General features: G+C 47.7%; 1 protein-coding gene across 1 annotated transcript; it reads left to right on the plus strand.

Annotated features, from left to right (window-relative positions):
- Positions 1-968: 968 nt before the first annotated feature.
- FATE1 (fetal and adult testis expressed 1) lies at positions 969-8,089 on the plus strand. Its single transcript, XM_004000995.6, has 5 exons — positions 969-1,276; positions 2,291-2,418; positions 6,189-6,295; positions 6,702-6,780; positions 7,523-8,089. The coding sequence occupies exons 1-5, from the start codon at positions 1,171-1,173 to the stop codon at positions 7,652-7,654; spliced, it is 552 nt and encodes a 183-aa protein (XP_004001044.1). The 5' UTR covers positions 969-1,170; the 3' UTR covers positions 7,655-8,089.
- The last annotated feature ends 3,915 nt before the right edge of the window (positions 8,090-12,004 follow it).

A 12,004-nucleotide genomic window follows, 5' to 3' on the forward strand; every position in this document is an offset into this window, starting at 1 on the left:
TCTATTCAAGTCCTCTGCCCCTTTTTTTAATTGGATTTTTAAGTGTTAAATTGTATAAGTTCTTTATATATTTTGGATATTCACCCCTTCTCAGATACATCATTTGCAAATATTTTTTCCCATTCTGTTTTTGCCTTTCTGTTTTGCTGATGGTCTCCTTCACTGTGCCAAAGCTTTTTATTTTGATGTAGTCCCAGTAGCTTATGTTTGCTTTTGTTTCCTGATGCTACAGACTTGAGCAAAATTTCTTCTCCTCTGGGAAACCTCAGTATTTACTCTTCAGGCTTTTCAACTGATTAGATGAGGCCCATTCACATTATCCAGGATTAGTAACATCCTTTACTTAAAGTTCACAGAATGTAGATGTTAACCACAACTACAAAATACCTTCACAGCAACAACTAGACTAGTGGTTGATGGAATAACTGAGAACTATAGACTATCCAAGTAAACAAGTAAACTTGACCTTCACAATGGTCTAATCAGTAGGAAAACTGAGGGAGAATTTGGACTTAGACCAGGGACTCCAGGGCCTGGGGATGGTAAGGCCTCCACTGGCTGCAAGCAGCTCCCTTCTTTCCTGCCTTCCCTCCCTTGGTTCTCATGGTTCCTGCTCAGGCTGACTGAGGGCATCAAAAGACCATCTCCCTTGCCTGGGAACTCCAGACTGTGGGAGACAGGATGTGCCCTGCAGAGGATGCCTATTGAAGGGTGTTGTGGCCTGGATTACTAGCCAGAGCTGGGCTTGCAGAAGTCATGCGAGGCTTGGGATATAACCATGCTTTGGCTACTGACTGGCTCTGAGCTCCTGTGCCAGTACCTGCCTCTCTTTAGAAATGATGGATGGTGGCCTTTCAATGGGGCCAAATCAGGTGACCTGAGAGCCAGGGTAGTTCTCATAGGCAAAGCTTCTGACACTTATCTCTTCTCCCATGTTGCTTACAGAGTAGCAGGGGAGAAGGCTGTGGACCCAGCCAACAAGATACAACAAGAACAGAATGTGCTGGGTGCAAGGCCTGAGCCCAGTGAGGGAGTCTGACTCCACCCCCATGCCCAGATATATCTGACTTGAGCTCCTACCTCTTGAAGAATTGATTTTCCAAGTGCCTCTGCTGTGCCCTGCTTCCTGTGTATCCTTGGCCATAGTTTAAAAGTAAAAAACTGGCTGCAATGGCAGGAGGCCCCTATAGAATCAAGGAGGAGATGGAAACATCCATGGCTGAAGAGCTGGTTCCTGGAAGCTGTGTGCAAAGCCAAGAGCACCTAGTGATAGCAGGTGAGGAGCCCGTGAAATTTCCCTTTCCTTGGGTGTCTGCACCTGTGCTTTCGTGGTGGGGAAGGTGTGTGTATAGCTGGGCAGATTCATATATATGCATGTATGTGTTTGCATGTATGTGTGGCTGTGTGTGTGTCTGTGCCTTGGTGTGCATATACATGTATTTGTGGTTTGACTGACAGGGAAGCTGGGGGAAAGGAATTGATGATGTGAGCATTTTGCAGCCCATGAGAGAGTAGGATGGTACCAATATGTGTGGTCCAAGCTACCACTGTGTCTATGACAAAGCATCCGGAGGGCTCAATTTATAAGATTAATCAGATCAATTCTCTCTGCTAAACCTTCAATGCCTCTCCTCATTTAGAGTGAAATCCATACTCCTTTCTGTGATCTATAAGAACTAATCAAGGTCGCCACCTCAACATATTTCATACTGTGGCATGGTGACCCACTGCAAACTGCATTTATTCTTGTCCTTATAACACGCCAAGGTTGGCTCTTCCTCATAGGCTTTGTGCTTTCTGTTCTCTGTGCCTGGGATACTCTCCCTAGATTTTCCATGGCTGGGATCTTTTTTTTCTTTTTCAGGTCTCTGCTTCAATGTTGTTTCTCACTTTTCTAGAAGTAGCCCCTACCTTCTGTCATGTTGCTCTGTTTTTATCATTTTGGGAGAATGTATCCCTCATCTGAATCTACACTGACAGATTATTTTCTGTTTTGCCCCCTCACTCCCCCTGTGCACACACAGTCAGTTGATTGTTGTAATCCTGCCTCTTGGTCATTGCTCTCCCTCCAGTAACCTAGTCCAGAGCTTGGCCCTCAGTAAATACTTGCTAAACTTTTGAACAGATGAACAGACTGGGGCCTGAGATCTGCCAGTAGATAGCAGTGAATGAGTGTTGAATGATTCCTAAGAAGTTTGGGGACCCTGTCCTCTTTCTGGTGTGTCTTGTGCCCAGGAAACCTTGGTACAGCCTCGATGGGTGTTCCTGGGACCTCTGTTCTTCTCCCTAGAAATGAAAGAGCATGGATCCCAGCCCTTGGGTGCCTCTCATTGGCGACAAAAATTGGATTCAAAGGCTGCTGACTCTGGTTCAGGCCAACCAGTTTGGAATAAGACTGCCACCCGGGCCAAGAAAATGGTACTGTATGGAGGCCTTGGCATGCAGTGACTGGGTTGGGGTTGGGAGTACTGGCTGTAGGGGCTGCAGCCTGACAATGGTAGGTTGAGTAGAGCCAGATGTTGACTTGGGGAGAGGGGAGGAAACTCCTGTGTGCCATTCGGGCAATGAAGGTTAGGGAGGTCCAGCGAGAGGTCAGGGCCATCCTTTGGTAGGCTGGGAGTTCAAACTTGGGAGTGCAGAACACCTGAATCACATATTACTTGGGGACTACATGTATACTTTACTCTGCAAAACTCTAGTGTGTGTGAAATGAAACTTTCCTCTATAAATAAATAAATAAATAAATTTCTATAGGTATTTTGTACATTTCTCTATATAAATATATATTTTATAGAATCTATTATATTAAATATATATTTATATATTATTTATATTTATAATGCTATATATTTATATATTATTTATATTTATATAAATATAAATAATATATAAATATATAGCATATATATAGTATATATATATATATATAAAACATAACTCACGAATGGGACAAAGTAAGGCAAGTGAGGTTCCTATGCTCCCTGGCTTTTAGGAAATCCAGTCAACTTGATACGACTATTTTGTGGCCAATCCTTTAAGCTACATTTAACGTGAGTTAAGGCATGTTCTAGAAAAAAAAAAGGCAGCTATATTGTCACAAAAGATACTGGGAAAAAGCAGTCTGTTTGGAGAAGAGGGAGACCTGAATGTTCTAGGGAATATCTCATTCTGTAGCCAGTCCTTGAAGTTATGTTCACTGGTGGGTGAGGGAAAGTTTTAGAAATGTGGTTGCTATGCTGTTGCAAAAGTTACTGGGAAAAGACAACCAAGCTGGAGAGTAGGGGAACTTGACTGTTGGAGGGAATCATGTGAGTCTCAAGTTCTGTAGCCAGTCCTTTAAAGCTACTTTCACTGTGGGTGAGGGAAAGTTTTACTAAAATGTTTTTTATACTGTTGCAAAGATTACTGGGAAAAGGCAACCAGGTTAGAGAGGGAGGGAGACTCAATATTCTTGGAAGTCACCTGAGCCCCATTGTTCTGTAGCTAATCCTTTAAGCTACATTCACTCTGGGTGAGGGAATGTTCTAGAAAAAAAAAAAGTGGCCATATTGTAAAGGGGACTGGAAAAAGGCAGCAATTTTGGAGAGGAGGATGACTTGATGATTCTAGGGAATCACTTGAGTCTGATAGTTCTGTAGTGGATTCTGTTAACCAGCTTACCATGGTTGTTACAGTGTTGCAGAGGTTAGTGGGGGTAAGGCAACAAGATTGGAGAGGAGGGAGGCCTCCCTGTTCTAGGGAATGAGTTAAAATAAAATGCCCAAATGATTCCACTGCCAAAGAATAAAGAGAAAAAGAGCTCCCAGAGACCTCCTGGGAATGAAAATAAGCCAGAAATATTGAATTGGCTTCTTTTGTCCAAAGGTAGAAGCCACATCAAGTTGTTCCATCAGGTCAGGCTCCAGCAAGCCACCCATGCCCCTGAGACTGAGGCAGAATGGGGGTGGGCATGGGAGGGCAGTTGAGGCGGGGTATAAACTCTGGAGTAATTATAGTTACGTATTAGGACCGCAGGAGTACTTTAAAAAAATCATATTGAATTTAGAAATTAGACATTTAGAATTAAGATTTATCAATTCTATTTATTATTTACTTTTGAGCAAAACAAACAAAAATGAATGGAACTGTGCCCACTTCTGAGAGAACCACAACATGAAAAGATAAAAAAGTTAATGATACTGTTCTTCTGTTTTGGGGGTGAAAAGTAGTGTGCCTTGAAAATTACATGAAAATAAAAATAACACTTTTTGCAATAGTAGAGGGAAGCTATGACTTGTTGAAATTCACAGATTTCCTTAATCTCTATCAAATTGATATAAAATGTTATATTTTATAATGCATATAATTCTAAATGGGGAGTTTCCATAATTAAAAACAAAAAAGCAACAAGACAACTGTTTTTGAACAGTTAGGCCTTATGATGAGCAACCCACAATAGGCTATCATCGACCTGCAGATGTTGTCACATTAATTCCTGTATATTTATGTGTTAAAAACAAACTATGTTATCTCAAACAAACAAATCCCAGCCACCAGTTTCTCATCCTTATGTACCTACAAATCTCTCAAAAAAACTTTTTGTCCTTCTGATCCCAATCTGTAGGAAAATCAAGGGGATGGTGTGGAAATTATTCTAGGAGAAACTCTCAATCAAATTCCTTTTTATAGTCTTGGGATTTTCTTGACAATACTGTCACTTTTATGCTATTTTTGAGGTATCTCAAGAAGAAGATGAAGAGGAAAATCAAATAGTAGTATTACTGTCAAGTACGGTTCACACAGAAAAAGACATGCCAATATCTGTGTGCACTTCTGAGAACGACAAATTTTGCATTATTATAAAAAATGGAGTATGGAGGCCACTTGCAGTTTACTGTTGTTCTTAAGAACATAGGAGGGCTGCAGATATTTCTCAGGTGATAGACAAGACTTGGTTGTCTATTTCTCATTAAGAGTGAGGCAAATAGAACCATAAAAAAAAAGAATGAGGCAAATACAGCCAACCCAGAACTCTGTGTTGGTGAGAACGGAGAGACATTAAGTTCTACTTTAGCAACATGGACTGTACAAAGGGCACCTGTAAATGCCAGAATGGAGAGGGCTCTGTTTTGTGGCACAACCACCCCTCTCCCCCATTCATTTAGCTCAAGTTTGGGCTTGGGGGGAACTGCCTGGCTGACAGCCAGGTTGGGTGAGAGGGCTGGATGGCTGTTCCATTTACAGACCTTCAGCCAAGGCCCCTGTCCCTTCCATCCCCCAATGGGTCCTTGAGACCACCCCAGTGTCTCTGCAGCCTCCACATCTGGGTCCTCTCTGGCCACTGGCAGAAGGGGAATTCAGTGATCTACTGCTCCCCATTTGCTTCTGAGCCATAGGCCCACTTCCCTTGGTTTGCTCTCAACACCTTCTGAATGCTGCAGCTTTGCTGAGCTCTCTCACCACCTATTGCCTCTCACATGACTGCTAGCATTTTTTTTTCTTGCTAGCTCATCTTTTGTAATGAGCAAGCAGGAGGCTTTGCAGCCTCTGTGAGAATCCCAGCAGCTAGGCTTCAGGCATTAATTAGTTAATTCAGCCAGGAGCTGAGTGCTTCATATTCCATGCCTCCTAACTTGCCATTTCCTAACAGGACCACTGAGGCACATTGCTACTAAGTGAAGAACTCTTGGCCAGAGACATCCACTCCAGGGAGTGGTTAGCAGATGGATAAAAATGAAAGCCCCTGGAATGGTCATGGACACACAGAAAGAAGCTATTGTTTCCCAGTGGCTAGGGTTCTATCTTGAGCTCAGACACTTACTGTGTGTCCTTAGGAAGAAGTGCAGTCACTTGACAGGCCTCAATTTCCTTGGCTCTAAAATTGAGGTTTTCCATTCTCGTCTTGGACTCATCTGATGTCTGTATGTGACAGTGCTGGCAGAGGATGGGGATCCCTGTTACTATTCTTCCTTCCCCACAGCCTGGATGGTCAGAAACTACTGAGGAACATGGTAGGTTGGAGTGGTGACAAATAGCCAACTTGTGGGATTCCCAGGCTCCTCTAGTGGTCTGAAGCTGCCAGCCTGTGATTTCAGAGGAACAGGTAGCACGTGACTCCTGATGGGTACACTATTGGTCCTGGGCAGTGTGGAGCAGCTGCTCAGCTGGGACTGAGTAGGCTACCTTTGCTGACCATTCCTTTTCTTTAGGGGCCCCAGGTGTCAATACCCAGAGTGTTGAAAGAACCAGACCGTGGTGATGCCAACCCCCGGGAGTATCCTGGTGGCTTCCAAAGCAGGAGATTCCATTATGAGCGGTAAGAAAGATCCCAGGGACCCTGCAGAAAGAAAGCTGGTGCTCTTTGGGCAGGAACCACAGTGGGCCAGATGGACTGGCAAGCAGACTGACAAGAGGGTATTGTGAGCAGCTGGCCATGCTTAGAATGTTGAGGCTCTGTTGCCTCCTTACCATAGCCCCTGAGCCTCCTGGCCTCTTGCCCATTCAGGGACTTCAAGCAACCTGAGGCTTGGCTGGGCTGGTTCCCAGCCCTGAGGTCCCAGGACCTTCTTACCAGGGAAGGGAAGGACTCAAGGATGACTGAGTCATTGTCTACAAGAGACCCTGCCTTTACCTGCTTGCCCTCATCGCCTTCCTGTGCTCCCTGCCAGGCCTGGCCTGGGACCACCAGTAGCTCTGACCCTCTATCTTTTCTTGTTTCCCAGCAACCCAGAGGCAGATATGGTGGCAGAGATTGGCCTGGAAGAGCTAAATGAACTAGAGATGGAAGTTATGAGAAGGCAGGTGAGCATCTCCTATGCTCATGGTATCTTGGGGCAGGTGGGGCTCGACAGCAATGACACCACCCTCTTTGAAGTCATCTTAGCCTCTAGCAGCAGAGTTGAGGTCATGCTCCCCTTCCTTTCCTCCCAGGCCTCAGGCCTCTAGTGACCCACCTTCATGGCAGCTTCAGCCCTGCCTCTCTTCCTGATATGTGGAAGGGAACAGTGGAAGCCAAAAGGAGGACCAAGAGGCAACAGAAAAGGCTATAAGTCTGTGCACAGAGAATGGTGATAAGAGGTCTGGGAAAAGAGTTGTCTTCTCAAGAAGAGAACACAGCAGCCCTGGCCCCGGAGGGGCATCTACCTTGGTGGCTGTCTCCAGCCCCTGAGTGTCACCCATCTTGGAGTCCTCAGTCTGGTGCTGCTGATGCCCTCATGCCAGCCTGCCCCAAGAATGAAATGCCTTTCCTCACCTCCCCCAGCACAGTTGGGATAGGCTGGCTTCTTCTAGACAACTGGGTGAACACCCAATGAGTGGGCAAAGCGGCTGGTCCTATGAACACAAACAGCCTGGACATCTATCCCATGGGCCCAACCTAGCCCCCTGGTTTCGGTTCTGTCTGCTTCTCACCCAGAGGCACTGTGGCCTACCAAAGGACATCAAATCCCCTTTCTGTACTAAGTTCATACTTTCCCTAGTAGTGAGCCAAGGGCTTCTCCAGAAGCCATTGGCTTGTCATTCATTAGCCTCCTGGTCTCTGCAGCTGCAAGTGATCACCTGCCGGCTGCAAGCCCTGGAGGAACAAGGTGCCACCTGGCGCCACAGGGAAACTCTGTTCTTCACCATGCTGGTGTCAGCCTGTGTCGTCAACCTGTGGCTGTGGATGCGCCAGTGATGCTTCCTGCTTCCTGAGACTTCTTCTCCTTCCTCTTCTTCCCTTTTCTCCCTGGGCCACCCTTGCCCATCCTCCTTCCATCTCCCAGCAGCTTTTAGCAGCATCAGGGCCATTTTCCACTCTGGTTACACCCCTGGCCTGGGGAGGCTCTGGCTGCTGGGAGGTAGAGGTCTGAATGGGCTAAGGTGCAGCCACTTTGGAAGGTGAGGAGGGTGGCATGTGGCCCCCACAGTGGCAGGTGCTTCCTGCTTGTCCATCATGGCTCCATGGTGACCATCTCAGAGCTAAACCTTGCCTCTTTTCCCTAAGAGTCCCTTCTGTTCCATCCTCTGTGGCAGTGACTTGGCTGTCTGTGTCTTCCCAGTTTTCTCCCACATTGTGTATGGGACTCTGCATAGAGAACATGCTCAATAAAAGTTCACTGATAGCAGCAAACTCTGGTGTCTGAACTTCTTACATCCAGGATTCATGTGAGGACAGCAACTCTGAACAAAGTCACTGTTGCAGAGACTGGGATGATGCCACACCCAATAAGTCCTGGTTCCTTCCTCCCCCTCCTCCCCAAGGCTCCCTGCCCAGGTAGAGAGCCTGCTTAGGGACAGGGATTGGCAAAGTCCTTCCTGTTGGGTTTATGCCAGTGAGTGCTTGTGGGGAAGAAGTTCTGCAGCAGCTTGTATGGGTCAGGAATTGTAGGCACTCAATCAGACGAAATCTCCTGGAAGGGACCAGAAACTTTTCTATTTTCCCAGGAGGAAATTGAGTCCTGCAGAGGGAGAACATGGTCCTGGGTCATCCAACAATACTGAGACAGGGTTAGGGCTAGAACGGGTTCTCCTGTGTCCTAGGCTAGGGCTCTGCCGGTCTCATATAGACTTGATGGGGACAAGGCCCCAACTCAACTCTAGAGGCTGGATGCAAGGCCACATGGAGGAATCTTGAACCTCTCTCCCCCATGTCCATGACCCCATGAAGCTCACCTCAAAGTGGATTGCTGGTAGGGCAGTAGGACTTGGCCTGGGTGAATATAAAGGCAGTTGTGCTCAGCTCCAGGAGGCCTTGGGAAGAGCTTTTGCCCCTTTTCCTGGGACCAAGGAATAAATACATATGTTTTGGGGGGCAGGGACCCAGAAGCTACTCATCGGCTTTGGTGGCTAACTGGACTTTACCCAATCTTCCAAATCTGTCAAGGCTTCTCCATCTACAAAAGTAAGAGAGTATGTTAGTCATTAGACATAAAATAAACATGACTATATGTGTGTGTGAGAGAAAAGGGGGTGGGGGGGCAGACAGAGAGAGAGAGAGAGAGAGAGGAGAAGGAGGATGAGAAATAGTGGGAGAGGGATGGAAAGAAGGAGGGAATAAAAGAGAGAGACTTGAGTCATGAGCCTACTTTGCCCCTGCCCCACCCATCTCTGGTGCTCAGTGGTCCCCATAAAATGAGGGTATTCTTCTACTCTTGAGTCTCAGGAACCTCCTGTCAGCCCTGAGGGATACCATACATATGGTCACTGGGGCCTGGGCCCTGCTGAAAGCGGAGACAAGAACACTTAATGAAGAAACAGTTCGGGGCTTCCCTCTTTGGTCTCAAAGTAGAGAGGGTAATGGGGTACCAGAGGAAGTCCCTCGGTGAAATGGGGAGAGGGCTGCTGCTCTAGAGACAAATGCTTCTAGTTGGGAAATCCAAGAGGCCTGGGGAGAAGCTTAAGCCTCTGTGCCTCCTCCAAATGGGCCCTAGAGCACAAGAATCATCTGAAGGCTAAGAGTAAGGCTAGAGGACTTCTTTGCAGGCCACCCGTTCCCTCCCCACAGCCTCAGGCAGACCAGGCCCCAAAGTATAGGGACTTATTAAGGGGAACAGCGACAAGGCCAAAGTTCCCACTGCCTTTGAAGGCATGGAAGACCAGCCAAACAGAGTGTAGAGGCCTGGAGTTAAGGATGCCATGAGGTCTCCCCTTGAGTGGCTCTTTGAAAGCCACCCCTTTTTTCTGTTCCAGCTGGCCATGCCAAAAGGCTCAGAGGAAGAGAAGGGTTCTGTAGGCTGGGGCAAGCCTTTGGGACATGGGTCTGCATGTGTGTGTGAGCAGACACGGACATGTTTGCAAAAGAAGTCTGGCTGAAAATATGTTGTGAAACAAAGGTTTACTCTTGGGAGCAATTTAGCTAAGTTGCAAACAAACAGTGTGGCAGCCCCCTGGAGAAATGCTTCTCGGGCTAGGTAAGCTAAGGTGGAGAACTTGCCTAGGCCCTGGCTGGCCTCCATATTTTGCCTTGCGGTGTGACTACTCGGCTACCAGCCTTGCCTGCCCACTCCATCTATGGAGCCCTCCAGAGTGGAAATGGAGCCAAAGCTTCCCTATGCTATTCTCCATGGCAGCCTGGGAGACAGGCAGTGGGTCCTTCTGCAGAGTTCTATTATGGGCCCTATTACAGGGGTTGGCACCTCCTACTAGGCCCTCTGACTATAATCCATTGGGAGCATCTGCTTCCTTGATGCTGTTCCCTGCCAAGCTGCTCTGGCCTTGCCCAAGCACTCCAGCATTAGCCCAACCCATCTCCCAAGAAGGTTTGAACTTCTTGGGCAAGTGGAGGAGCAGAAAGACTCATTTATACTTGGATGTGGTGGAAGGGGTTCTTCTGGAGTGTGCTGTTTATTGTTCCTCTATGAAACTTCCTATGGGCTGCCCAGGCTTTGCATTAGAGGAGTACATAGCTGATGCCCACACTGGATCAGGAGCTGCTAGAAGGAAGGCACTGCTTCCATTGCCTTATGCATCCCTGGCATTTAGTAGAAGTAAAGGTCTGGTAGGATGGCCTCTGACCAGGGTCCCTGGAGAGCAATTCTGACCTGATTGCCTCCTGAAAGGAGGGCTGGTCTTGCCTTAGTCATACAAGTCTGGTCTTTAGGACATGCCCCCTGTGGAAAATACTTTGGCATAAAAGTAAGTCAATTCTGAGCACTACTTTCTTTGGTTCACCTACTATGTGTCAGCACATTACATTTAAAAAATAATTACACAAGTCCTGCTTGATTATATCTTTCTGAAAACAACAAACATTATAGGTTTAGCTAACAAATCCCTTTATCTCACAATGTTAAGCCCCTCTATAGAACTAACTCCCATGTTCAGCTTGGTGTGCATCCTTGCAAACTGTCACTGTCACATGCAGATACACGTACTTGTTTGTGTCCTGGGCCTTGTGCACACGATCTCATGTAAGCCACCCCACACGACCCACTCAGGGATGAGGTAATTCCCCAGCTGTGTGTACAGGTAAGGAAAACTGTAAGCCTCTGGTCATGTTTGCCCCACTGGACTCGTCCCTAAACCCCTATCATCCCTGGCAAAGGCTGAAACTCAATATTCTAGTTTTGTCTCAGGTTGGCTTCCCAGCAGCTGGGGAAGCCTGGCAGAGGAAGGTGGGCATGTGGAGAGAGAGATGTGAGGTGCATGGAGGGGGCTCTGTTGTACCTGGTAGCAGGCTGAAATCCCGGTCTCTTGCAAAGGAGCTAATGACTTGCCACCCAAGGGTCCTTGACTTCTTTCACTTCCCCAACCATGGCCCCTCTTAGAGTCCAAGTTCAAACAGAGCTGGAGAGGAAGTAATGGGTTCTTCTCCAACCTTGTCCCACCCCAAGAATCTCTTTTGTTTCCCAGGTTTCTCCTTGGTTTGCCATCTAGTGAGGTAGTCTGGCCATGACTGTGACCAAGACCAGGAGGCAGCTGCATGGGGGCAGTGAGCTGGCAGCTTTGAGTCCCCAGACGCAAAGCCCTGAGTGATGCATGCTCCGTGTAAGCGAGGGCTCCTCAGGGAGCTTGGGAGGGGCTGGCTCCTAGGTCTGGGCAGACAAGCAGCTCCCACAACCAGGCAGCATAACATTCAGCCCTTACCTGCTTATAGCCTGAGGTGTAGAAGGCCCACAGTGACAAGGTCACACATCCAGCCAGCAGGCCCAGCAGCTTCTCCAGTGGGCATGTGCCACTCTGAGCCAGGGTCTTGAGCTTGCTGCAGCTGTGGGCATGAGCTCCTCTGGGCCACTGCCAGCCTCTCCTGTTGGTGTCAGGGAGCGTGGGGAAGCTCTCTGACTGGGGGGCTTCCAGCTGGGTGGGGATTAAGGGACCCCACAGGCTTGGGACTAGGAGCACTAGGAGGTCGCTGCTGGCGTCAAGTGCTGATGATTCCCCAAGGTCTTATCTCTGATTGGAGGCTTCACAGATGGACCAATGGATGCTGACTGTGGCCAGGGGACAGCCTGCCTCTGAAACCATCTGATTGGTAAGGAAAGGGACAGGCATTGGGTTGAGGCAGCCACTGATCAAGGGCTGACACCATCTTGTGGCCAGGGCTGGT

The sequence above is a fragment of the Felis catus genome, chromosome X (genome assembly GCF_018350175.1).
Source record: "Felis catus isolate Fca126 chromosome X, F.catus_Fca126_mat1.0, whole genome shotgun sequence".
NCBI lineage: Eukaryota > Metazoa > Chordata > Mammalia > Carnivora > Felidae > Felis > Felis catus.